Source organism: Oncorhynchus mykiss, chromosome 4, assembly GCF_013265735.2.
Source record: "Oncorhynchus mykiss isolate Arlee chromosome 4, USDA_OmykA_1.1, whole genome shotgun sequence".
Taxonomy (NCBI): domain Eukaryota; kingdom Metazoa; phylum Chordata; class Actinopteri; order Salmoniformes; family Salmonidae; genus Oncorhynchus; species Oncorhynchus mykiss.
Genome location: NC_048568.1, coordinates 22,238,106 through 22,265,782, shown reverse-complemented (window position 1 = coordinate 22,265,782; position 27,677 = coordinate 22,238,106). Strand labels below are relative to the sequence as shown.

Genomic DNA, 27,677 nt, shown 5'->3' with positions numbered 1-27,677 from the left:
AAGTTATTTTGTCAGAAAACAATATAAAGCAACACCAGTAGATGTGTGAGGTGGGCAATGCAAATAAGTATATGGGGGCAAAAAAAAGGTCTAAAATACAATCACACGTTTTATATAATTTGCCTGCTTTTGGACATAAATTCCACAGTTCACATACTGAATAACTTCATTCAACTTCAGTCAGTCCCCCTCCTTGCTTTCCGCAAAACCAGGCAGTACCTCCCCCGGTGTTGCCTTGTAACATGAACGAGCCGCACTTTGTTGTTCCCTTTTTTTTCTTCATCATGGACAAATCTCGGTGAAGATCTCGCGAACGGCGTTCCATTGCGTTCCGTTTGTTTGATGCGCTGGTGATGATGGGACGCGGTCTTTCACTCACTGAATCATACCCGACTGGATGAAATACCGATTTATATATTAAAAAGGGCATTTTGCTGACTTCTGCATTTCTTGCCAAATGCTTGCAGGTATGATTGTTTTGTTTACTCTCCATTTCAATCAGTTCACGTGTTAGGCAGGGATGTATAGACACAGGCCAGGCATTACTAATCAATGATCATCAACTTCAATTTCGATTACAGTTGCATTATTTACGTTGCATTGTGATTTGCTATGAGTGATTACACTACTACGACCATTATAAGAAAATGTAATCGTTTTATCACCATTACGCATCACACTATAGCCAATAGGCCTATGTACAGTATTTCCATTCATTCATCATCGTTTCCATATGAATAAAATCATATTTCTGGTCAGGTTCATACCTATGTTGTTCTTTTATCAAGCTGTTTCTTTTGTAGTCTTGCTGCATTAAAATAAAGATTTCGTTTAATGTAGGCAAGTCTATGACAATATTTATAGTTGAAAAACAAATATCAAATGGCATTAGTTCCATTTTTCAATCATGGTATCATCAGGTGAAAGTAGGCTATTGTTGGAGCCCAACGTTAGTTAGGCTACTACTTGTCTTAATAAGCCAGTTCCTATGCCAGATAACTGTTTCAAACCTATAACGGATTTCACTACCAGCGGCATCTGCCGGTGAGACGCTATTGCAAAGATAAGCCTTCAATAACACTAAAGCAGTTTGTGATGACTGTTGGGGATAGAGCACCCTCTGCTGGCCTGAGTCCTCATTTTATACACCAGTCACCTATGTCTTTATTTTAGCTCACTCTTCCCTCCTCTCTTCTCTGTTTCTTAGGCCCTGGTGGAGCAGTGTGATGGGCCCCATTCCCCTGTGTCTGCTGCTCTGTGCCCTGTGTGTTCCTGTCTGGGGGGGCCACGGTGACGATGATGATGATAAAGAGTATGGCTGGTCCGTGCAGAGTATCCCGTTGATTCTGGACAGGCACACAGTGCATCTGCGGACTCCCAAATTTGGGGGGAAGGGTGATGGGGCATGTGGGGATGCTCCCATATTTGGGGGGAAGGATGAGGGGAAAGATGGGGAGGGGGTGTGTGGGATAGAGTGTCAGAGCGCTCTCCCACCTCCCGACCAGGCCACGGTGGAGAGCATGCTGGGATACGAGACGGTGTACGAAAACGGCACGCGCACATACACCGATGTCACACTGCAGGGCCTGAATGAGACGACTTCACGCACACCCTCACACACTCGCAGGAAACGTCAGGTGTACGGCTTAGACGGGCGCTTTGTCATCTCAGACAGCCACTTTACCACCAACTACCCGTTCTCCACGGCGGTCCGCCTGTCCACGGGCTGCTCCGGGGTCCTGGTGTCTGACAAACACATCTTGACGGCAGCCCACTGTGTCCACGACGGGAAGGACTACCTGCAGAGGGTCCGCAGGCTGAAAGTCGGGGTCCTACAGGTCAAATCTAAACGAGGTAGGGGGGGGAGGAGGAGGGGGGGGAGGAGGAGAGGTGGGAGGAGAGGAGGAGATGTGGAAAGGGTGGGAAAGGTGGAAGGAGAGGAAGAGGTTGGAGAAGAGGAGGAGGATGGGAATGGGATAGATGAAGAAGGACCGAGACAGGAGCAGAGACGGAGAGGAGGGAGGCGGAGAGGAATGAAGGGAAAGGGGGAGATACAGAACGCGGTTGATGGGGAGACCGGAGCAGAGGGAGGTGAAGAAGCGAACACAGAGAAGGAGAGGAGAGAGGGAGGGGGTAGGCAGAGAAGGAGAGGTAGCAGAAGTAGCCGTGTACAACGCAGCACAGAAACTAAAAAGCAGCCCTCCTTCCGCTGGACACGCGTGAAACAAATCCACATCCCCAAGGGTTGGATACACACAGGGGACGATGACACTAACGCCGTCACCCCTGACTATGACTACGCCCTCCTAGAGTTGAAACGGCCAATCAAACAGAAGCACATGGAGCTGGGGGTGGCGCCCGCTGCAAAGCCTCTCCCCTTGGGTCGCATCCACTTCTCAGGGTTTGACAATGAGCCAGAGGGAGGACAAACGGAGGGAGAGAAAGAAAAGGTGGTCTATCGCTTCTGTTCAGTGACGGAGGAGTCAGACGACCTGTTGTATCAGCACTGTGACGCCCAGCAGGGGGCGTCAGGTGCTGGAGTATACATCCGGCTCAGACAGGAAGTGGAGGGGTCCAATAAGAGGAAGTGGCAGCGGAAGGTGATTGGAGTGTTCTCAGGGCACCGCTGGGTGGAAGGGGACCAGGGTGAAAAGAGGGATTATAATGTGGCGGTGAGGATCACTCCACTTAAATACGCTCAGATCTGCCACTGGATCCATGGGGATCCCAGCATGTGTACGAAGGCCTGAGAAGTCAGGGATCTGCTGGATCTGTCAGACTGATCAGAGGAAGAAACAAATGTTCATCTAGAACTTTTCACTGAGACCTCAAAGTGCTGAAATGGTGGTCAACAAACTACCAAATGGCCAGCACAGACAGATCAGATGGAATAGGATTTTGGAATATGGGATGATTTTCATGCTCCGGTCGGTCAAACAGGTTCCTATCCAGAATGCCAAAAAATGACTTTGAGGTCTCAAAATTCTATGGTGCTCTCCAAACACTAACAGGTTTTTCAGTCTTATATGCCTTGATGTGTTGCTTCCAAGAAATGCCCATTGTGCACGTAATACTAAGATTAATTCCATTGGTGCTCATTTTTACCATCTCTGCATGATTCATAGTTTTTCTATCTGACTTAAATGTAAACGTGTATTTTCTTGAGTATTTCCTAAATATAAATTTAGTTTGTTAAAAATAATTTGTATTTCTTTATATTAAAGCCTACCATTGAACACCAAAAAATGTGTGATGGACTGAACATGGAGCATGAATGACAACAGTGAAGACATCAGTGTATTTGAATTTTATTGGATCTCAATGGGACTCACATGCAAGTGGGGGAGAGGAGAGGAGTGATGCCATCCAAGAACCAAACAACACTGCCTTCAACCAAATATATAGCAAACATTGTTATCCACGTTATTGTTTATGATACATGTTCTGTATCTTTTTCTTTCTCAACACATTAAGATAGTCACTTTGGAAGAGAAACGACACATGGAACATCCAGTGTATATATGAATACTTTACAGCCAATTAGTTCGCAACACCCCTGGAGTGTTGCTACAGGGGACGATACAACCGTACTGATCACTGCATCACAATGACCTTGTGGAAGTGTCCCAATAATGTTTACAAACATTTCCTTGTCTCATTCACTCCATGACCACTGATAGGTGTAAGGACTGCATTATTTCCACCAACTGCCTTTCATCTATCGATTCAATTCTGATAATTGGCCGTTAAGGAAAGGAGACAAGTATATTTTGATTTTTAAAAGTATTTGGATGATCAACTTCACTTGACATGCTTAAATGCAGTACCACTTCACACCAACAGGGAGTGCAACAGTAAACACGGGGACTGAGTTTGCATTCAATACTGCCTTCAAATACAGATAGGGAGATACTGTACAAGGGAAAGGATCTTTTTTGAATCTTCTTACATTTTTTTCAATCTTACAATTCATAGACATAATTAAAATATACGATACATTTTCTCTCAAAATAAAGACTAAAGAAATATATGTATAATCTATCATTTAAAATATTCAAAAACGCATATGTCAATTTGAACACATTTTGCATGTAACACACAATAAAAAAAACGGACAAAATAAAAACAAATATGAATTGAATGGAAAATGGAAGTTGTCATATGATTCGTCATCTCGTATACCCAGATTTGTGATGATGCATATTTAAATTTTCATCAATATACACCCATAGAGCTGTATAAGAGGCTGGATGGATCAATGAATGGAGAGAAGTACAACTAAGTGTTGAATAACCTCAGCAACACAGCTTAGTACAGAATTTGATTGGACAGCAAGGGAGGGGATAGGGCAGGGATTGGCCAGTGAGGTTTACACACACCGAACACAGTCCATGGTTAACAACACATTCCAACTCAGCTCTTTCAGGGAGTACCAGAATGATTCAAAATACAATATAATTTTTTATGTTACATTTTTTGTCTTAATTTAAGTAAAGGATAACATTGAAGTACACTCACACACACAAATCAATTTTGTTTTCTGTATTTATGATTCACATCCACGGTTTGTGCTAAAACATCAGACAGAGAGGGAGGGCGGGGTTACGGGGAAGTCAGAGGGCAGGGGTCGTAATGCTGATGGCTGATTGGCTGAAGGGACTTGGGCGTGACAGGAAGGCGGGGAGTGCACACATCCACATCCATAGAGCTCCAGACACAACGACAACCTCTGGAGAGAAGAGAGAGGAGAGAGAGAGAGAGAGAGTTGATTACCACAATGTTATTCTGTAACTCTCTCTTTTCATTGCATTGCATGTATGTAGTTTGGTGCCGCTGTAAGAGAGAGAGCCCTACCTTGGAGGGTTAGAGGGGTTTACATGAAGTCCTTGATGTTGAGGTCATCCAGGGCATTCTTGGGGGGCGGAGGCCTCCTCGGACTCCCGGCCATCCCTGGAGATCCCATCTGTCACAGGAAACACTGTGTCATGGAATAGGTGTGTGTGTGTGTGTGTGTGTGTGTGTGTGTGTGTGTGTGTGTGTGTGTGTGTGTGTGTGTGTGTGTGTGTGTGTGTGTGTGTGTGTGTGTGTGTGTGTGTGTGTGTGTGTGTGTGTGTCTTACCGGTGCTCCTGGGGTTGAAGGGGCTCCAAAGCCTGGCCTAACCATGGGCATCATGGGAGCTCCAGCCCCGACCGCTCCGCCCTGAGACAGAGAGAGGAGAAAGTCAGACGCCATGGCAGCTACTATCTCTCACAGTGGCACCAAACTAAGTGGGCCACCTAATGGGGTCATTGGCCATCTTAGGTGCTCCTAATGGTCCTAGACCGAGGGCGGGGTGGTCTTACCATGCTGAATCCTTGGTTAGACCCCATAAAAGAAGGGGACCCCATTGGAACGTTCTAGGGGTGTGGAGGGGGGGAAGAGGAGGTGGGATGTTACTACACTACATACAACACAGGCACAACAAAGACAACACTGCAACAGCAAACACACAGACATATCATTGACACACACACAACACAGACAAAGACATCATTAAAACAGAATCAACACAGAGCGAGGGAGAGAGATCACATAGAAAACCTGGCCTCTAAAATCAATTTCAGGTGATTTGCTCAAGCAGAAGCATTTGAAGAGCACAGGGTCAATTATTGGAACACATGATCAGGCAGACCAGTTTAATCAGCTAAATATCTGATTTTTATATCAGTAGTGAGGCTTTGGCTAAATTAACAGCTGAAGCCATGGGGTAATACAGCAGCTATAGACCCTATAGCGAAAGCTTTTTGGCCAAATGAAGCAATGGTAAGTGCAGCTTATTAAATTATGAAGCTAAAGTAATCTAAATGCGACTGTTTTGTAGTGTGTTTTGTTTGGACCCTGGGAAGTGGAGCTGTTGCTAAAGAAAGACAATAGGGATATAAATAAAGATATATGCAGATGAGCAGGGCATTTCGGGGTCAGCGAAGGGTCATGTGGCTTGCTCGAGGTCAGAACCATAAGAGAAGAAACGGGAAGTGGTTTTCCAAGCAGCTCCTTAGTTTGAGACAAACATCAGCCCTCTCAGAGCTCTCCAGGGGTTATTCCCAATCCAACCCCTAGTTTACCCACAAAATGTTCACCCCTTTTAAACCGAACGCCAAACTCCAAATTTCCATTTTCCCAGTGTTGTGATTGGACCACCCTGGAGAGTCAGAGAGGAACGGCGAGTGTAATTGGTTCCATTCCATGCCCGTCACTGCCATGTCACTGCACTCCATGCTATATGAACCAGACAACATTTACCATGGGAGCGCCCCAACTAGGAGGAGCTACCTGAGGAGTTGACCAGCCTCCCATCGTGTTCTCCCCCCTGCGGAAGAATGTCAGTCAGTCAGTAAGCCAATAGAAAAAGAGAAAGAAAAGACAGCTATAGCCTCCCAACCTTTTAAAATGTAAAGCTCGTTGAGCACATGGAAACTGCTATGTGATTGTAATCCATGGCATTAAGTGACATTTCAATACACAAAAAGACACCGACTCAAAACAGGAAAACGTACGGTTTTTGGCTCCCCATTCCCAGATCTGAGAGAGAGAAAATAAGACAATTAATATTTCCCAGTCACAGAATAATGTCCATTCAGTATCTTTATCACATTTGTAAGTACTATGTAACATGATGTACCGTCACTGTAATGACAATGTACCTAGCAGCGATATGTAACTACCATGTAAATTCATGTCTATGCATAGGTGGGCTGGACCATGATGCTGAAATGCTTCAGGCCAAATAGAGGACCTCTGTCCTTCGTCTGCTCAGAGACTTACTGCTAGCCATGCTAGCCATGGTGGCGTCCAGGTCTCCTCCCATAGGTTTGACTGGAGACGAGGCTGCCCCGGCCTGGGGTGTCATAGAAGGCATCAACACATCCCCTAGACCATCAAACGCTACAGGAGACACGAGGCAGGGGGAGAGAGAGATAGCAATGGGGAGGGGGGAGGATGGAGAGGGAGAGAGAGAGAGAGAAAAGGAAGAGAGATGGGGTGAGAGAGAGAGAGAGAGAGAGAGAGAGAGAGAGAGGGGTTTAGATCAAACAGTCACAATAATGCTCTCAGATCATGACAGGAGGGGTCCTCCTTACGAGTGGGATTACCATAATGACATACTGCTACGGTCTCCATGTCAACAGTGATCAGAGACGAGTATAGCAAGCCCTCGTACTGATACTCACTATGACTGTGAGGACATGTACTGTGTCTTCACACACACACACACACACACACACACAAATATGCAATATACAGTTTAAGTAATGCTCTCCGTGTACATGTAATATCAATAAAGATCATTCATATTTTTTAACTTAACACTACTCAATAGTGTTACACTCTTGTGGTGTTATCTAGAACCTAAAAGGTTTCTTCGGCTGTCCCCATAGGATAACCCTTTGAAAAAACCTTTTTGGTTCCAGGTTGAATCCTTCTGGTTTCCATGTAGAATCCTTTCCACAGAGGGTTCTACATGGAACCAAAAAGGGTTCTACCCGGAACCAAAAAGGGTTCTCCTATGGGGACAGCTGAATAAGCCAATTGGAACCCTTTTTTCTAAGAGTGTAGTATTTTATTAGCTAGATTGTTTGAGACAGGGTATCACCCTCTGTATCCAGGTGACAGTTAGGATGCAGCCTCTACTCTAGAGTGAGAAAGCACTGCAGCCTAGCCAGTACAAAGCTAAATGGGCATTGTGATGTGAGCATCTCACACATTGTATATATTAAGCATTTGTCAGAGCAGAGGGAACAGAACAGCAGCAGTGGCTCTTCTACTGCAATGCAGCAATGCACTGTGGGAAACCAGCACATCAATGGGCCAGAACACTCACCCAATCAGAATGCAGGAAGCAAGCAATGAGCCAGCCCCAGAGCCAGATGGAGAGAGGGTGGAGAGAGAGAAGAGAGAATGAGAGGATAGAGAGAGTGTGAGAGTGAGTGATTGAGAGCGAAAGACAAAGTGCAGAAGGAGAAAAAAGGGGAGGGAGAGGATGGAAAGGTAAGAATAAAGGGAGAGAGTAGTGAAGGGAAAAATAATGGAGTGAGTTAGATGACAAATGTTGCGAGAGAAAGAGACATGGAGGAGAAAGAGTTAAGCCTTAAGCAGTAGTTTTTGCAGATTGTCAATAACATAGCATGCAGGCTTGTGACAGCCATGGCCATGGAACAGGGAACATTGCCACGGTAACACAGTTACCAGGGTTACCAAGTGGCTGAGTGAAAAACACTCAGTTGTCTCACACTTAGTTGTCTCTCTCATCAACGGAGTGAGAGAGACAACTAAGGACAGAAGCTAGAACAATAATGACCATACAAAACAGCAGTATGTATGTGGAATGGCCATAAAACCAAGTTACATACAATCAGGATGTATTCAGTCAGACAGACACATGTTCATATACATGTGTGCTGTCTGTTGTTACTAATACAAGGGTTATTAAAAAAGTCAAATCAAGGAATGATCACTGTATACAAAATATGGATGTGAAATAATATATCTAGATTGTCAAAAACACACACACAATAAGCTTTTAATATATCCACTCTAACTTTATAATGTCAGATATATTTGGCGATGTGGTTACATATTACAGTACAATGGAAAATATTATGTGGTACAGTTGAAGTCGGAAGTTTACATACACTTAGGTTGGAGTCATTAAAACTCGTTTTTCAACCACTCCACAAATGTCTTGTTAACAAACTATAGTTTTGGCAAGTCGGTTAAGACATCTACTTTATGCTTGACTGTCACGTACTGACCTTAGTTCCTTTTTTATGCCTCTGTTTTAGTTTGGTCAGGGCGTGAGTTGGGGTGTGCATTCAGTGTTTTTGTTCTATGTTTGGCATTTCTATGTGTTTGGCCTGGTATGGTTCCCAATCTGAGGCAGCTGTCAATCGTTGTCTCTGATTGAGAACCATACTTAGGTAGCCTGTTTTCCCACTCTTGTTTGTGGGAAAAATACATGGAAATATTGAAGCAGCATCTCAACACATCAGTCGGGAAGTTAAAGCTTGGTCGCAAATGGGTCTTCCAAGTGGACAATGACACCAAGCCTACGTCCAAACTTGAGGCAAAATGGCTTAAGGACAACAAAATCAAGGTATTGGAGTGGCTAGCACAAAGCCGTGACCTCAATCCTATAGAAAATGTGTGGGCAGAACTGAAAAAGGATGTGCGAGCAAGGAGGCCTACAAACCTGACTCAGTTACACCAGCTCTGTCAGGAGGAATGGGACAAAATTCACCCAACTTTTTGTGGGAAGCTTGTAGAAGGCTACCCGAAACGTTTGACCCAAGTTAAACAATTTAAAGGCAATTACTAATTGAGTGTATGTAAACTTCTGACCCACTGGGAATGTGATGAAAGAAATGAAAGCTGAAATAAATAATTATCTCTACTATTATTCTGACATTTCACATTCTTAAAATAAAGTGGTGATCCCAGGGAATTTTTACTAGGATTAAATGTTAATGTTAATGTTAATGTGAAAAACTGAGTTTAAATGTATTTGGCAAAGCTGGATGTAAAACTTCAACCTTCAACTGTATATTTAAGCAATAATGCCCGAGGGTATGTGGTATAGGACCAATATACCATGGCTAAGGTCTGTTCTTTAAGCACGACTCAACGTGGAGTGCCTGGATACAGTCTTTAGCCGTGGTATATTGGCCATATACAAACCCCCGAGGTGCCTTTTTGCTATTATAAACTGGTTACCAACGGAATTAGAAGAGTAAAAATAAATGTTTTGTCATACGGTCTGATAACACGGCTTTCAGCCAATCAGCATTCAGGTTTTGAACCATCCAGTTTATAATTACTGTTATGTGTCTTGCATACAATGTGAATGGGTCATGCCTGGTGCGTGTGTTGTGCATGGTGGGTGTGTCGTGCAACGGTAGGTACATTACCTGCCATCAGCTCAGCACCAGAGGCAGCTGCAGGGGCAGCAGGCTTGGTCTCTCCACCAGTGGAGTCTGATGGGTAAAACCAAACCAAGCCAAACCATACCAGGCCAAGGTGGGCCAAGCCATTAGCAGTGCAGCATGAGGGCAGAGAAGGGTTAAGAAGTCAGCCATCCGCTCCACACTAGGAACGCCAAACAGATAGAGCAGCGTTATCACTGTCAGATAGGACAGTAGACATACACAGGTATACACACATACAGTACACACCAATAGAAACTCCTTTGATCCCAATATGCTGCGGCACATCTACATCTAAACTCCGAAAAAAACAAAACATCCCTTTTGCAGGACCTTGTCTTTCAAAGATAATTCGTAAAAGTACAAAAAACTTCACAGAGGCGGCGACAGGTAGCCTGGTGGTTAGAGCGTTGGACTTGTAACCGAAAGGTTGCAAGATCGAATCCCTGAGCTGACAAGGTAAAAATCTGCTGTTCTGCCCCTGAACAAGGCAGCTAACCGACTGTTCCTAGGCCGTCATTGAAAATAAGAATTTGTTCTTAACTGACTTGTCTAGTTAAATAAAGGTACAATTAATTAAAAAACAGATCTTCATTGTAAAGGGTTTAAACACTGTTTCCCATGCTTGTTCCATGAACATGCACCTGTGGAATGGTTGTTAATTAAGACACTAACAGCTTACAGATGGTAGGCAATTAAGGTCACAGATATAAAAACACTAAAGAGGCCTTTCTACTGACTCTGAAAAACATCAAAAGAAAGATGCCCAGGGTCCCTGCTTATCTGTGTGAATGTGCTTTAGGCATGCTGCAAAGAGGCATGAGGACTGCAGATGTGGCCAGGGCAATAAGTTGCCATGTCCGTACTGTGAGACGCCTAAGACAGCGCTACAGGGAGACAGGACGGACAGCTGATCGTCCTCGCAGTGGAAGACCACGTGTAACAACACCTGCACAGGATTGGTACATACGAACATCACACCTGCGAGACAGGTACAGGATGGCTACAACTGCCTGAGTTACACCAGGAATGCACAATCCCTCTATCAGTGCTCAGACTGTCCGCAATAGGCTGAGAGAGGCTGGACTGAGGGCTTGTAGGCCTTTTGTAAGGCTGGTCCTCACCAGACATCACTCGCTACAATGTCGCCTATGGGCACAAACCCACCGTCGCTGGACCAGACAGGACTGGTAAAAAGTGCTCTTCACTGACGAGTCGCGGTTTTGCCTCACCAGGGGTGATGGTCAGATTTGCGTTTATCGTTGAAGGAATGAGCGCTACACCGAGGCCTGTACTCTGGAGCAGGATCGATTTGGAGGTGGAGGGTCCGTCATGGTCTGGGACGGTGTGTCACAGCATCATCGGACTGAGCTTGTTGACTTTGCAACCAATCACAACACTTTGCGTTACAGGGAAGACATTGTCCTCCCTCATGCTCATCCTGACATGACCCTCCAGCATGACAATGCCACCAGCCATACTGCCTGTTCTGTGCGTGATTTCCTGCAAGACAGGCATGTCAGTGTTCTGCCATGGCCAGTGAAGAGACCGGATCTCAATCCCATTGAGCACGTCTGGGACCTGTTGGATCGGAGGGTGAGGGCTAGGGCCATTCCCCCCAGAAATGTCAGGGAACTTGTAGGTGCCTTGGTGGAATAGTGGGGTAATATCTCACAGCAAGAACTGGCAAACCTGGTGCAGTCCATGAGGAGGAGATGCACTGCAGTACTAAATGCAGCTGGTGGCCACACCAGATACCGACTGTTACTTTTGATTTTGACACCCCCCCCCCCCCCCCTTTGTTCAGGGACACATTATTCAATTTCTGCTAGTGACATGTCTGTGGAACTTGTTCAGTTTATGTTTCAGTTGTTGAATCTTGTTATGTTCATACAAATATTTACACATGTAAAGTTTGCTGAAAATAAATGCAGTTGACAGTGAGAGGACGTTTCTTTTTTTGCTGAGTTTACTTAGCAACACAAACTCAATATGCTCTAGAGAGGACATAGAAAAGTCACTGTGTCCTGCCTGAATACCACACTTAACAACTTAACAACACTAACAAGATTATGGGTCACCAGAAATGAGAAATGTTGATGAAGGTGAATGATATGATGAAAATAATCAATTAAACAATCAAATAATAAATCTAAATTATGGATTTTTTTATAATTTTATACATTTTTTTAATATTTTTTTTTATAAATATTCGTTCACAACGGCCACTCATGTGAAGACCGTCGACCAGCAGCAAGGGGCATAGTGAGGGGTGGGGGGAGGGTGTACAGTTACCCACCCCCAAACAGGTCCATGATCACCCCCTTGTCCATTGGGGGGGCAGAGGAGAGGGGGGCAGGGGAGGAGAAGGCATCTGTTGTAAGGGGAGGGTAGAGGAGGGTTAGATTGGTACAAAATCAGTATCCATGAAATACAATAATTCACATGCACGAATGTACATATAGAAATAGCACTCCAAACACATGCTGAGAAAGACGACAAGGTTTTAGTTTATAATAAATAAGCACACTGAGACGGCGCTAGTCTGGGTACCTGCTCCACCAAACATGTCAACACTGGGGGCAAGGTCTGCTTTGGTGAAGCTTGGATCTGGCATGGAATCAAACATAGCTACAGGGCAAGAAAACACCCACCCACCCACCCACCCACACACACAGAGATGAGAACAGCAGAATACAAACACTGATTAATTAGATGAACAATTGTGATTGAAAGTCAATGCAGGAGCAGAGAGGCAGCAGAATGCATCCAAGCTGAAAGGAAACAGAGGAACAGAAACATGTGCAAGTTAGCCTCACAAAGAGAAAAGGACACCCAGGAAAAATGCAGTCGACTGAAAAAATGCAGGAGAGGAGAGGACATGGATGCAGAGTAGAGGACAGAGATGAAAGGGGACAAAAGAAAAGGTTAAGAAGTACCACACATACATGCGTAAACATTTACCACTCAAGAGGTCTATCGATGGGGTGGTGGGGGTGATAGGTGCTGTGATGGTGGATGAGGGGGCAGAAGGGGGCGCCCCTGAGTTAAAGCAGTTGTTCTCCATAGGCATCATAGCAAACAGGTCCAGCCCTGGGCCTACTGCTTCTGAGCTACCACCAGAGGGGGCAAAGGGGTCTTTGGGAGGAGAGAACAGGGGGAAGGGATGACAAGAGAAGATGAGGATGTTACGCAATGACCACAACACAGTGTAAAACAAAGAGCTATATAAGAGTTCAGTAGGGAAGAGGAGTAGCTGCACTTGTCTGAGATTCTGAGGGAGAAGATACAAGCTCAGTTAGGAATTCACAGCTACATATTCTTTAGAGACAAACAGTAAATGTAAAAAACAATGAAGTACTGTATATGATCAAAAGATAATCTGGAAAATATGCATGTCTGATAAAAAATTATAGGAAAAGAACATGATTTGTGAAGAAATGTAGCAGGAAACATCTTTGAAAAAACAATATTAGTAGTATTCACACTCTCTCAATATACCAATAACCAGTGGTGTAAAGTACTTAAGTAAAAATACTTTAAAATACTACTTAAGTAGTTTTTTGGGGTATCGGTACTTTACTATTTATATTTTTAGCAACTTCTACTTTTACTTCACTACATTCCTGAAGAAAACAATATACTTTTTACTCCATACATTTTCCCTGACACCCAAAAGTACTTGTTACATTTTGACAGGAATATGGTCCGATTCACATACTTATCACGAGAACATCCCTGGTCACCCGTACTGCCTCTGATCTGGTGGACTCACTAAACAGAAATGCTTGATTTGTAAATTATGTCCGAGTGTTGGAGTGTGCCTCTGGTGATCCGTCAATCTTTTTTTTTTTTTTAAGAACATTGTGCTGTCTCGTTTGCTTAAAATAAGGAATTTTAAATGGTTTATACTTTCACTTTTGATACTTAAGTACATTTTAGCAATTCCATGTACTTGTAATACTTACTTTCTTAACTCTATTTCTTGAACTGCATTGTTGGTTAAGGGCTTGTAAGTAAGTATTTCACGGTAGTATTCGGTGCATGTGACAAATACAATTTGATTTGACAATTGAGTACTTTTTCCAGCACTGCCAATAACACACCAGATTTGAGTGCAACCAAGGAGCTTGCAGATGCATTTTGGGATAGAGTTTACCAAAGGAAAGGAAGCCTCAGGCGAAATCTAGCATGTTGTGGTCAACCACTGTTCTCATAGTAGCTTCAGCACCAATCTCCATGGTAACAACATCAGCCATGCCTAGAAACAACCAGTAGCATCACATTTCTAGGTACACCAGCCCACAACAATGGAATCAACACACTCTCCATACACAAAAGCAAATATACAAATGGATGCACCGAGCACTGGAACACAGCCAAACACACACATACGAACATCCACACAAATATACATCCATTTACACAGACAGACGCCACACAGTCACATATATACACATGTCCTGTAACCCACCGGCAGCAGCGTCGGCGGCTGGGGTTGGCGTGGAGGCCGGAGCTCCGCCCTCAGCAGAGGCATCAGAGGTGGGAACAGGGGTCGAAAATGCATCTGATAGCCAACACACACACACAAACACAGAGAGAGAGATGACAGAGAGAGAAGTAGAGAGAACAGGGAAACGAAACACAAGCCAGAGATAATAAGTCAGTCAAGGAACTTCAGAAAAGGAAGGTCAAGAAGCCACTTAAAAGATAGACTGTGCCTGTAGAGTTTAGAAATACTAATTTTACTTTATTAAGGTATTTCATGTACTTAATATATGGTATGGTACTATACTGTAGATTAAATACTTATGTCATGTCACGTATACAATATTTAATATATTTGATTAATATACTTATTAACAAATTGAGTTTAGATTAGTTACAAAACATTTACTTTGTGGCATGAGTGATTGACAGGTGAAGGGGTGAATGAGAATACAGACAGGAGGCACAGCAGAGTGTACGGAAGGTAGGCTTTATCTACAACTAAACTATAAAGCGGTAACTAGGTATTTTACACTACATAACTGGACAAGCATGGCGCAGAGTGAACCCAGAAACAAAGCAAGATTTCTCTTAGGCCCGGGTTTCCCAAACTCCGTCCTGCCCCCCCCCCCCCAACGTAAAGGTGCCCCCCCCCAACCTAAAGGTGCCCCTTCCCCTGACTGCACGTTTAGGTTTTTGCCCTAGCACTACACAGCCGATTCAAATAGACAACTCATAATCAAGTTTAGATTATTTGAATCAGCTGTGTAGTTCTAGGGGAAAAAAACAAAACATGTACCCAGGGGGGAACCCAGGTCTGAGTTTGGGGAACCCGGTCGTAAGCGGTAATAAAGAACATGACTGATTGATAGACTGGCTTTTCTCTGAAGTTGAGGAAAAGCTTTTGGACTATCAAACAAAAAGAAGCATGTGAAAAAATGTATGAGTAGCATGTCTGAGTGTGTCTGCTTGTCTCTGTGTGTATATGTACAGAATGCATGTATGTGTATATTTATTTGTTTTATCTGTATTTAACCAGGTCAGTTAAAGAACAAATTCTTATTTTCAATGACGGCCTAGGAACAGTTGGTTAACTGCCTGTTCAGGGGCAGAACGACAGATTTGTACCTTGTCAGCTCAGGGGTTTGAACTTGCAACCTTCCGGTTACTAGTCCAACGCTCTTAACCACTAGGCTACCCTGCGTGTTGACTGACATGTTCTGACATGTTCTGCAAACATGGTGTATTTGTTTTGGGGTATCTGTGTCACTGTGTGTATATGCATGTAGAGAACACTGTATGCTCTGTGTGCATGAGGCGGGTTGGTTTGGGTTGAGCTGTCCAGCAGAGATTCTGTTGTAGAGAATCCTCCAGAAGCCCACTAACCTCCCAGCAGATCCATATTCGTCGCGCCGGGGGTGGGGGCAGCGGCCGCATTAGGGGGAGGAGCCAGAGAGACTCCTGGCTCCGCAGCTGCAGGGGTGGACGTTACACCAGCGGGAGAGGGGACGGGTTCTACAGCTAAGGTGGGGTCAGGAAGCATGGACTCGCCCATTTCTGCAGGTACCCAAAAGGTGTACCAACCAACCCCAAAATAAGGTACCAAAACAACCCCATGAATCAACCCAAAATACCCCATAGGATCCAAAGCAACCAAACAAATCCCATTAGAAAGAAATGAAGGTACCAAAACAACCCAATTTTAAAAAACAACCAACAAAACATCCCATTAGAACCAAAGCAACCAAAAACATAAAGTCCCCGTATGAACCAAAACCAATAAGGAGATGCGGGGGAGGGAAAGAAAGAAGAGAGAAAGAGACGGCTTCCTTAGACTAGAGCAACACTATGAAACACAGTGGGAGATCTAGAGGAACTGACACATACTGTTAACACACTAAAGAGGTTAATACCAGAGGCACTGTGGGATAGCACTCACCTGATCCAAGGAGGTCTGTGACAGCATCCCCAGAAGAGCATGGGAGAAGGTGATGGGGGGGGAATTAAATTACATGATTGTTAATTAGATAATGTAACTACGTTTTAATTAATAATCAAGCTATGTATCAAGTTTTGATGTGGGACATTACCTCCCCAGGACGTAGGGGCTGCTGAGGCTCCTACTGACGGACCAGAGGAGGAGAGAGGGTCCAGATCTAAGAGAGAACTAGAGCGAGACAGAAGGGTGGAGACAGATGGTGAAATGGTGGCAGAGAGAGAGAGGATGAAAGGGAAAATACAGTCTCCCTTATTCACCATTTTATGAAATTAAAATGGAACAGACAGAATCCTAAAATGCAAGAACTGAGGGAATCGCTGAGGAAATTAGGTAAATGCTGCGGTAGGCAAAGGAAGTGGACACTCACTCGGTGGCTTCTTCAGGTGGCGGCGCTAGGGTGGGCACGGCGGCTGCAGATTTGGCGGGGGTGGAGGTCGGGGACACGTTATTGGTAGGGGACCCCTGGAATACAGAGAGAGAAATGCCTATTTGTATCCATGTGTTGACATATGAGCAAAAACAGAAAGGCGGGGGAAATAATGTTTAATATTCCACTCACCTTTGTTGGAGACCTGAAAGAGAAAAGGAAAAGTTCATATGACAATTTCATCACAGCTAGATATCACCTTTCAGAGCTGAAATCATATACATTGAAATTACTTATTTTCATGACTTTACAATAAACTCATCTGTCAGACCCCAAAGAAAGTGTTTATGCTCACCCTTCACTGTGATCCCCGATGATGAACAGAAAGGAACAAAGAGAGAATAACTATTCAAGTAAAAGATAATAACAGGAAACTGTATTCAGAACACTATAGTGCTGGGACAGTACAAAACCCAAGTTATGAGTTTCCCTCTAGTTTTTCTCATCCTGTCATTTCTCATGTACTATTTTCTCTGTATAAAGATAACTATTGGGGACATTTCCACATTTTAGCTCTTTCAGAAATGGGTTGGTTAGAGACAGGGTCCTCTTACCCCTTCTTCCCCTCCAAACTGTTCATGTGTGTCTCCAGAGACTCCAGGATGCTGCTGGGAGCCTGAGGAGAGAAGAGAGAACCAATCAGAAACACAGCAACTGCAGGTTTATGGGACGAACTTCCTCATTCCGCCGCATGCCAACACTTCAAGTAACTCAACACCCTATTCTATTTCTATGGCAGCACCACTCCAAACCCTTGGTTTTTAACTCACCACACTATCCCACCTTTGTATAAACTCAATGTCCTGTAGAATGAAGTGTTCAGGAACATTTTACTTAAACTCTACCATCTTTTGTGCAAACGGAAGCACACACATATGCAAACACACACACAAACTGCAGTCAGAAGTGTCAGTCTGTAGAATGATCCCATGCCAACACCCCATCCTCCAAACAGGCACTCTGCCAAGCCATCCTGTGTCTCTATGGTTACCGGGTCCTCAATAGGCTTAAAGGGACAGTCCTCATCATCCGAGTCTACTAGGTCCGTCACCACCCCAGGGTGCAGACACTGGGATCGCAGGGAGGAGTGGGGGGGGGGGGGGATTATGATGGATGAAACATCTCTGTTGGTGGCATGTTACAACTATTTCATCATCCTTCCAGAGAGTAAGCACAAAAACAAGTGACTTACATAGTTGATGTCAGGAATATCATTTTTGTCCACTCCGACAGTCTGTGGAACAAAACACACACAAGATACAATTTCACAACCATATCAGTGCATCATTCTATTTGAAGTACAGACGGACACTGCATATGAGGAAGCACGGTGTTCATTTTATTTGGAGTTAGTTAGAATACATCCTAATCCATTAGGAAGTTTCCTTTACCTCAGCAAGCTTCATGAACTCTCCGATCTTGGTGACCCTGGTCAGGAACCTCTTGTAGATCTCCAAGGCCTCCTTGCAGTCGCTCTTCTTCATCTTAAAGTATTTCTCTACAGAAACAACAGTTGTTGTGAAGAAGAGCATCTGCTAAATGGCTACATGGTGAAAGGAAGTCATTTATCTATTAATTGTTGACAAAGAGTCTGACTCAAATGGCCCCCTATTCCCTTCTACTTTTGGCCAGGGCCCATGGGGCTCATAAGGCTGTGGTAACAAGTAGTGCACTATTTAGGAAAAATGGTGGCATTTGGTATGCATCCAATGAAATGTCTAGCTCACCTAATAGATTGATGACCCCATCGTTATAGGAGGCAAACAGCTTGACCAGATCCTTGAAGAGCAGCAGGAACCCTGCGTTGATGATAGGATTATTCAGCTCCTTGGGATGGACCTGGGAGAGAGACCTTTTTTATTTAACCAGTCATGTAGTGTAAAAGAAGAGCATCAATTAACTCAAGCAATTAACTCATTTATTAAACTCCAGCAATATTCTGCTGTCCCGAAACATCACCAAGTGTACACCCATACAGAAAGATCAAGGTCAAAAGAAGAGAGAAAGAGGGAAGAGAAGGTATTGAAGAGAAGAGACGAGAAAAAGAGAGTAAAAGAGAATGTTAAACAGGAAAATAAACAGTATTCTTTGTGGCCTGACATATATTACAGTTTTCAGCTAATGGCCATCAGTCATCAGAACACAAGTCCCAGAGAGCCAGACAGACAGACAGACAGAGATAGACGTGACCAGATGTCCAACTCACATCAAACTCCAGCAGTGTGTCGATCTGGGTCTGCAGGACAGGCATGCCTTTCAACAGCTTTTCTGGAGTCATTGTCCTCATCACCCCCTCAGCACTGAGGTGGAAACACACAGGGAAGACCATGAAGAGGGCCTCATGGATGAGGTGAATGACAGTATGAGGTGGCCTCAGTGATGAGGTGAATGACAGTATGAGGTGGCCTCAGTGATGAGGTGAATGACAGTATGAGGTGGGACTCAGGGATGAGGTGAATGAGTATGAAGTGGGCCTGAGGGATGAGGTGAATGACAGTATGAGGTGGGCCTCAGTGATGAGGTGAATGACAGTATGAGGTGGGCCTGAGGGATGAGGTGAATGACAGCATGAGGGCCTCAGGGATGAGGTGAATTACGGTATGAGGTGGGCCTCCCTGATGAGGACCTAAAAGGATTTTGAGAGACAGGGAAGTGAGTGACGCACCCCTTTTTGACTTTGGTGAAGTCGAAAGCCATCTGGCGGTAGGCGAAGGCCCTCTCATTGAGGTAGCGGCCATAACGTCTGATGAACGTAGACATGTCATAGCCTGAGGAACATATTGAGCATCACATTCACATCACACCAAACATATAGCTCCTGATAAATCCAATGGCTAATGACTAAATGCATGTGCTAAACTCATACATTGTTTCATTTAACATCCCCGGTTTCATGAAGGAAGAAGTTGATTTAATTCTGTAACACATTAAAGACAGTATTTTATCTTATGATTGATCTTGTCGATCAATTAACTTCAGGCTCTTCAGTTTTCTAAGTTATGCATCTGATTTGAGGGTTTTGAAGGGATTGAAGGGGAGGGATCTATAATGACCCCAGGGCAAGACACTGGAGACAAGTTCAGGACATCGGAACCCTAGGGACATGAAGCAGTTTTGTGTGTGTGTGTGTGTGTGTGTGTGTGTGTGTGTGTGTGTGTGTGTGTGTGTGTGTGTGTGTGTGTGTGTGTGTGTGTGTGTGTGTGTGTGTGAGTGTGTGTGTGTGTGTGTGTGTGTGTGTGTGTGTGTGTGTGTGTGTGTGTGTGTGTGTGTGTGTGTGTGTGTGTGTGTGTGTGTGTACGTGTAGTTTTTGTAGTTTTACATTGGATGAGTTATCTTGATATCCTTGTGTTTCTTTTTTCTTCTTTCCGTTCTCAGCCCAGTCTGCTCCTCCCCCCTATTCTCCTTCCGAACAGCGCAGGCGGGCCTGTTGCCCTAGCAACTCCACATAGATACAGCATGTACACACTGCTCCAGAACCAGTCCTGTTCTTCCTTCACACAAGCATGAGTCAAAACTATGTTCATTTGCTTGATGCCTCTCTCCACATTCGCTGTCCAAATGATGTCCAAACTCACCAAAAATGACAGTAGGGAAGCTACTACCTATACTTCTATAACTTTATGAGCTCAATTGCCTGTCCTTGCAATCCGTTTATTTTTGTTTGCAATCATTAGCATGTTTAGCTAGCAGCCTCTATTGATATTCACTATAAGTTTGTGCTAATTTTGTTAGCATTCTGGTAATACACGCCTAATGGGCTTTTTTGTGTATTTAGTTCCCCCTTGAATGCTACAACGGTAATACCGTAAATCCCAGGATGAGAGTAAGAGGACGGTAGGATGATATGAAAATCTGGATACTCTGCAACCCTATTATGTGCGTGTATGCATGTGCTAGTGTGAGTGTTTGTGCATGTACTGACAGTACTGAATGTTTAGCGGGGGCACATTGTACGCTTGCTCCTATTCCTCATGTTATTAGCAGTGATGTCCTTTCCTCTACCCAGACAGCTCCTGTCTCTTCCTATCCTCCTCTCCTCCTCTCCTTCTGCTCCTCTCACATCGGATCTACTGTATCTGTTTATGCTCTCAACTGGAAGGGAATCCACCCGTTTCACTCCCCCAACACACACACACACACACACACACATGCACGCATGCACGAACATACAGTGCATTCGGAAAGTATTCAGACCCCTTCGGAAAGTATTCAGACCCACTTTTTCCACATTGTGTTATGTTACAGCCTTAATCTAAAATGGATTAAATAAAAATAAACATTTTTATCAATCTACACACAATACCCCATAAAGACCTTATTTACATAAGTATTCAGACCCTTTTGCTATGAGACTCAAAATTGAGCTCAGTGCAGCCTGTTTCCATTGACTATCCTAGAGATGTTTCTACAACTTAATTGGAGTCCAACTGTGATAAATGCAATTAATTGGACATGATTTGGAAAGGCACAGACCTTGACAGTGCATGTCAGAGGAAAAACCAAGCCATGAGGTCGAGGGAATTGTCTGTAGCGCTTCGAGACAGGATTGTGTCGAGACACAGATTTGGGGAAGGGTACCAAAACATTTCTGCAGCATTGAAGGTTCCCAAGAACACAGTGGCCTCCATAATTCTTAAATGGAATAAGATTGGAACCACCAAGACTCTTCCCAGAGCTGGCCGCCTGGCCACACTGAGCAATCGAGGGAGAAGAGCCTTGGTCAGGGAGACGACCAAGAACCCAATGGTCACTCTGAAAGAGCTCAAGAGTTCCTCTGTGGAGATGGGAGAATGTTCCACGTCTGGAGGAAACATGGCACCATCACTACAGTGAAGCATGGTGGTGGCAGCATCATGCTATTGGGATGTTTTTCGGCAGCAGGGACTGGGAGACTAGTCAGGCTTGAGGGAAAGAACAGAGCAAAGTACAGAACAAAGCTCCAGAGCGCTCAGGACCTCAGACTGGGGCAAAGGTTCACCTTCCAACAGAACAACGCCCCTAAGCACACAGCCAAGAAAACGCAGGAGTGGCTTCGGGATAAGTCTCTGAATGTCCTTGAGTGGCCCAGCCAGAGCCCGGACTTGAACCCGATCGAACATCTCTGGAGAGACCTGAAAATAACTGTGCAGCGACACTCCCCATACATCCTGACAGTGCATGAGAGGATCTACAGAGAAGAGTATGATAAACTGCCCAAATACAGGTGTGCCAAGCTTGTAGCGTCATACCAAAGAAGACGCGAGGCTGTAATCACTGCCAAAGGTGATTCAACAAAGTACTGAGTAAAGGGTCTGAATACTTATGTAAATGTGATATTTCCATTTTTTTATTTGTAATAAATTAGCAAAAATATCTAAAAACCTGTTTTTGCTTTGGGTATTGTGTGTAGATTGATGAGGGGAAAAAACGATTTAATCCATTTTAGAATAAGGCTGTAATGTAACAAAATGTGGAAAAGGTCAAGGGGTCTGAATATTTTCTAAAAGCACTGTACACAAACACATTTTTTGGAAAGGAAGTGCATTTACCGTTGGAACCTGTTTTGTCTATAAAGTTGCTGAGGTTGAACAGAGCGGTCCTGGAGGCCAAGTACTGGATGAACCTCTGAGGAAACAGAAGGAAATAGGCTGACATGGCAAAACCATTGTAAAAAACAACAGCAAGAAAATAAAGGCATATTCACTGAAATAATCAACTACAAATTGAATACTAGTATGCTAGTCCAAAATCGAGAGTATATCTTGCAAAGTGTGGAAAAGCATGTAAAAATAGCTCTTGACATGCACACTTGTTTTTGATAACCATGTTTCAGAATGAGCAGCATTCCAAATAGCACTGTTTTCAGCACCATGGACAGCTGTCCGTGGTTATGAAACAGTAACATTTTATTTTATTGTGGTGGTGTACTAAATTACTGTCCTCTGACCTCATTGCCATGGACACACATATGGTGTGTGGTGACGAGGGCCTTGAAGACGACAATCCAGCTGGCGTTGGTGGCCCTCTCAAATAGAGTGTCAGCCATCTGAGGGATGTTCACATTGGTCGCATTGGTGGCCGAGATCAGATCTGAAACACATTAAGAGGTTAGTTTGTATTGGGGGGAGGCTGTTAGGTTCAGAATCAGTGAAACTGTACTGTTATTGATTCACGACCAGTGAAACAGTCAGCCATTTTGAGAGAGTGGAATATAGTAGGATTCATTTTGATCCAGAGTTGTAAAATCATGATGAGTAAGTATTTAAAAGTCTTAAGACACGCTGGCCCAAGAAATATGAAATGTGCTGCCGTAGCTGAAGCCAGCCTCACATCGGGTCAAATGAGTTTGCTTCAGTCTCCAGACTGCTCCATTCATACGCTTTGTGGATTTGGAGTATGAGTACGGGCTGTGTATTATGTGTGCGTGTGTCATTACCTGTGTCTGTGTGTGAATGCATCTGTGTGTCTCTGTGTGTCCGTGTGTCCGTGTGTGTGTGTGCGTTTGGGTATGGATGTTGGTTCTGCTACTGGAATGTGTAAAAGCACTAAAATACCATTGGAGTTCTTCACTTCACTATGTACCTCATGGAGCTAAGCATTGCAAACATATATTTAAGAGTCAGGACACACATTCAAAGCCTAAAAAAAAAACACACACAAGCAGTGGTAGAGAGGATCCAATACACAATGAGAAATAGTGCCTTGTCATCGTGATCTCCCCCATAGAAGAGACACTGCCACTCAGACAGACAGACAGGTCTGACTAAGAGTGCAATTCCCTCTGAAACACGTCAACTCAGCACTCTGGGAGATAGTATGTGACAGACTAGCTGCTCGGAAACGAGAGAGAGAGGCGGATTGGAGATATCATCTGGCCTTTATTGTTATCTTAAGTTACATCTATAGCAATAAAAACAGGACTGTGTGTGTGTTCATGCATGCGGATGTGTGTGACTATGTGCGTGCGTGCGTCTCTTCATACTCAAACACCAGGGCCTCGTTCCACAGTTGCGATGTAACTTAAGAGCGGCAGGGTAGCCTAGTGGTTAGAGTGTTGGACTAGTACCTGGAAGGTTGCAAGTTCAAATCCCTGAGCTGACAAGGTACAAATCTGTTGTTCTGCCCCTGAACAGGCAGTTAACCCACTGTTCTAGGCTGTCATTGAAAATAAGAATTTGTTCTTAACTGACTTGCCTAGTTAAATAAAGGTAAATACAAATATTTTTTATCACAAATGTCAACCCAGGGGCATCGTGCACCTATTATGTTGGAGGGGGCACAAAGTACGAGAGGATGGAGGGGGCCTGGAGAAATTTGGAGAAAATGCTATTGTCTTATTACAGAGTATTCCTTATTAGTATTACAGAGAAATAACAAAAACATTTGAGTTGTATTTATTTATGAAGATGGAACCAATAGGCTACACAGCTTGATCACATTCATAAACAAACATACCTCCTGAACATCACCAGCAGCTCAAATAAAATCAAATGCTGTGTTTCACTCTACATTCTCTCCTCCTCCACTGGTGATACCACACGAACTAGAGTATCTAGCGTGCTGCCTAGGCATCTCTGTTCTCCGTGCACCTTGGAAAGAACCACTTACTAGGGAGAATAGGGGGGTTCTATCTGACTGGTCCAGTCAGTGTGCAAAATACCGCTGACATATTTAAAAAAATAATTATAATAGGTGGGTTTAAAATTTCAGTTAAGTAATTAATTTATCATCTGACATTTTTGAGGGGCCACGTGCCTTTGTGCCACCCATGGGCATGATGCCACTGTGTCCACCAACCATCCCTTCTAGGATAGGGAAGGTTGCTACAAGCATAGCCAAACCATGTTTCTGTCCTGTCAAAAGCTGGAAGGCTGCAATATAATACATTATTGTCCAATACTGACTAGACTGAATGCATGAAGAGGTGTGCATGAGTGAATGCATGAAGAGGAAGGCTTGTTGGTCATTTCAGGATTAAAGATAGAGGGGCAGGGGCTTTGTCCACAGAATAATATCATTGGTGAGGGGACTGGTGTGGTGACCCCTCCCCCAACAGCCACACACACACACACACACACACACAAACCATGATGTGCTAATACCGTCTCCTGTTAACAGCTTTTGTGTCCAGTGTTTGTCTAATGTTGAAGGATGTACAGACTGTATATAGAGTCACATCTGAGATATTTAGCAGATAATCTTTTTGTCACTTCCTAGAATGATCTTAATAACATCACAGTACAGTGCCAGGACTGACAACTGATGTCATTATTCCTCTATGGACCTGACACGCTTTACATCATATCCTGTTTGGATAGTCCCTGTCCCTGCTCTGTTTACACCACAACTCAACCATATACTCCATCTCAACAGACAACCCTGTTGTGTGTTGTTTATGTGTGTATTGTTTAATGTTAATGGAGAGAAACAAGAATGTGTGTGGCCCATCACATTCACACATGCACCACAGAGCAGTGTGTGTGTAAGTCTAATGATGATTGACTGGTCAAAATAAAGACTACTTCAGTAATTCATAGCAGGCAGGAGTGTGTGTGTGTGTGTGTGTGTGTGTGTGTGTGTGTGTGTGTGTGTGTGTGTGTGTGTGTGTGTGTGTGTGTGTGTGTGTGTGTGTGTGTGTGTTGCAGTTCTTGACTCAAACTGCTGAGCCTGGTACCTACTACCATACCCCGTTCAAAGGCACTTAAATATTTTGTCTTACCCATTCACCCTCAATGGCACACAACACAATCCATGTCTCAAGGCTTAAACATCATTATTGAACCTGTTTCCTCCTTTTCATCACTACTGATTGAAGTGGATTTAAAAAAGTGACATCAATAAGGGATCATTGCTTTCACATGGTCAGTCTATGGCATGGAAAGAAGAGGTGTTCTTCAAGTTTTGTATACTCAGTGTATTTCAATGCAGTCATCTCGGTTTTCATTTGAAGCAGAATTCTATCCTTCACTTGTTTGTAACAATTTCAAATACTTTGGCAACTTTGTACTTGTAGTCAACTTCGTTCTGAAGATATCGGCAGTCACAGTCAGACAGATCAATATCCAGAGGTATCAGCTCTGGACCAGCTCCAGCAACAATGACTGACTAATTAATTGACTGACTGGATCATTGAAAAGGCCTACACACATAAATACATCCACGCACAAATATGATGTGTCCATGCATAGAAACATGCCTGAGGCTACACTGACCACTACACCATTGATTCCTGTCACATCACAGACTACATAGGTCTACATCTTCAATGTCTTTGTAACCCCATATAGCTCAGAGTTGACTACAAGTTGACTACAAGTTGACTGCAAGTTGACTACAAGTTGACTGCAAGTGTGCGTCCAGGTTCAGAAACCACAGCACCACATCAGACAACGACTGGCTGTCAGTTTGAAGTTGGTCGGTGTGGATTGCGAAAAGCTCCAGCTACTTCACAAGCTGTTTTAGACCAGCCATGCTCGCCTTCGGAATATCTTCCCTGTTAGCTAGTGAGAGCTAGTGACAGTGATGCACAAGCTAGGCCTATTTGAAACATCACGATCTCCTGGCAGCATTTACCCACCAGATTCAGAAGCATTATAAAAAAATATATATAATTACAAAAAAAATCTATAAAAACATAATTCATGATGGTTTTTATTTTTGTTCATTTTGCTGTCAAAGATATATTTAGAATGCTTTGTTTTTCAAGTGCTTTTATTTCAGTTTCCTAAATATTTTTTCTAATTTTATTTGTTATTTTAGTTTCAGTTTTTGTTTACTATAATAACCTTGTTGCTGATGACACAACCGTTGTAGGCCTAATTACCAACACTAGACAGCCTACAATGTGAAGCAAAATAAGGAGCTCATCATGGACGACAGCAGACAGAAAAGAGAGAGCCGCAAGTTCCTTGGTGTGCACATCATTGAGGACCTGAAATGGCCCCACCACACTGACACGGTGGTGAAGACGCCGCAACAGCGAGTCTTCAACATCGGGCAGCTGAAGAAATTTGGAATGGCCCCTAAGATTCTCACAAACTGATATACCACTGAGAGCATTCTGTTGGGCTGAATCCCTGCCTGGTACAGCAACTGCACTGCCCTCAACAGCATAGCTCTCCCAGAGGGTGGTGGGGTTAGCCCAACGCATCACCGGGGGCACTCTGCCTGCCCTCCAGGACATTTACAGCACTAGTTGTCAAAGGAAGGTCAATAAGATCATTAAAGGAGAAGTTTACCCAAAATACAGAAACTCCCAAGTGATTCCATACATTGAAACTAGTTCATGGAGCTTGGGAGCTTCCCCTCTCCCCCTCTCTCTCCCCATAGTGCTATACTGAAACACTACAGTATAGCAGTACAGGGAGAGAATTGAATTCACTGCTCCGTTGCCAGTGAATTCATGATTCAGAAATCTGCGAAATATGGACAAATGTGTTATTTTATTGAAAGTGTATGACCAAATAAGCTATTTAGTCTAAAGTACTATTGGCTTTGAGTCGGGAAATGTGTTATTTTCCACATAAAACATTTGCGATTATTTTAGATCATTATTTTATGTAGCAGACTGGCACAGCAGCGGAGATGGGTAACAACTGCGCATGTGAGCCCTCGTGGGTTAGACCCTGCTACGTAAAAATATTACGATACATTTCTTGAATCAAAACTGAGAGTACTTTTTTTTGTAATATCTCATTCGCTCGTACGCTTTCAATAAAACAACGAATTTGTTTCTTTATCGTGAATTCACTGGCAACAGAGCAGAGCGAGGCCTGCGTCCAGCAATTTTTTCAGCTGTTTCAGTGCAGCACTACAGGGAAAGGGCAA

At 43.8% G+C, this 27,677-nt stretch overlaps 2 protein-coding genes across 16 annotated transcripts in view; one reads left to right on the top strand and one right to left on the bottom strand.

The window, feature by feature from the left end:
* Nucleotides 1-212: 212 nt before the first annotated feature.
* LOC110521061 (serine protease 23) lies at nucleotides 213-3,402 on the top strand. Its single transcript, XM_036975910.1, has 2 exons — nucleotides 213-467; nucleotides 1,208-3,402. The coding sequence occupies exon 2, from the start codon at nucleotides 1,227-1,229 to the stop codon at nucleotides 2,748-2,750; it is 1,524 nt and encodes a 507-aa protein (XP_036831805.1). The 5' UTR covers nucleotides 213-467; nucleotides 1,208-1,226; the 3' UTR covers nucleotides 2,751-3,402.
* LOC110522322 (clathrin coat assembly protein AP180) overlaps nucleotides 3,297-27,677 on the bottom strand; it is a 43,067-nt gene continuing 18,686 nt past the window's right edge. For 2 of the 15 annotated variants that reach the window (XM_036975897.1, XM_036975896.1), the window contains exons 3-28: nucleotides 22,798-22,940; nucleotides 22,400-22,475; nucleotides 19,537-19,639; nucleotides 19,078-19,171; nucleotides 18,599-18,710; nucleotides 18,263-18,369; nucleotides 18,064-18,105; nucleotides 17,426-17,487; nucleotides 17,167-17,172; nucleotides 17,004-17,016; nucleotides 16,812-16,906; nucleotides 16,536-16,612; nucleotides 16,385-16,399; nucleotides 15,832-16,002; nucleotides 14,432-14,524; nucleotides 12,922-13,095; nucleotides 12,511-12,588; nucleotides 12,257-12,331; nucleotides 9,943-10,008; nucleotides 6,806-6,925; nucleotides 6,538-6,562; nucleotides 6,284-6,350; nucleotides 5,344-5,397; nucleotides 5,120-5,200; nucleotides 4,855-4,963; nucleotides 3,297-4,729 (exon numbers count right to left, since the gene is read on the bottom strand). In XM_036975897.1, coding sequence (XP_036831792.1) covers nucleotides 4,874-4,963; nucleotides 5,120-5,200; nucleotides 5,344-5,397; nucleotides 6,284-6,350; nucleotides 6,538-6,562; nucleotides 6,806-6,925; nucleotides 9,943-10,008; nucleotides 12,257-12,331; nucleotides 12,511-12,588; nucleotides 12,922-13,095; nucleotides 14,432-14,524; nucleotides 15,832-16,002; nucleotides 16,385-16,399; nucleotides 16,536-16,612; nucleotides 16,812-16,906; nucleotides 17,004-17,016; nucleotides 17,167-17,172; nucleotides 17,426-17,487; nucleotides 18,064-18,105; nucleotides 18,263-18,369; nucleotides 18,599-18,710; nucleotides 19,078-19,171; nucleotides 19,537-19,639; nucleotides 22,400-22,475; nucleotides 22,798-22,940 — 2,039 coding nt within the window. In that variant the 3' untranslated portion in view covers nucleotides 3,297-4,729; nucleotides 4,855-4,873. The remainder of the gene's footprint in view (nucleotides 4,730-4,854; nucleotides 4,964-5,119; nucleotides 5,201-5,343; nucleotides 5,398-6,283; nucleotides 6,351-6,537; nucleotides 6,563-6,805; nucleotides 6,926-9,942; nucleotides 10,009-12,256; nucleotides 12,332-12,510; nucleotides 12,589-12,921; nucleotides 13,096-14,431; nucleotides 14,525-15,831; nucleotides 16,003-16,384; nucleotides 16,400-16,535; nucleotides 16,613-16,811; nucleotides 16,907-17,003; nucleotides 17,017-17,166; nucleotides 17,173-17,425; nucleotides 17,488-18,063; nucleotides 18,106-18,262; nucleotides 18,370-18,598; nucleotides 18,711-19,077; nucleotides 19,172-19,536; nucleotides 19,640-22,399; nucleotides 22,476-22,797; nucleotides 22,941-27,677) is intronic. The other 13 variants (XM_036975899.1, XM_036975898.1, XM_036975900.1 and 10 more) reach the window with 13 other exon arrangements.

What these genes read in the sequence shown, in the direction of transcription:
- LOC110521061 (XM_036975910.1), top strand. Translation starts at nt 1,227, where the DNA reads ATGGGCCCCATTCCCCTGTGTCTGCTGCTCTGTGCCCTGTGTGTTCCT.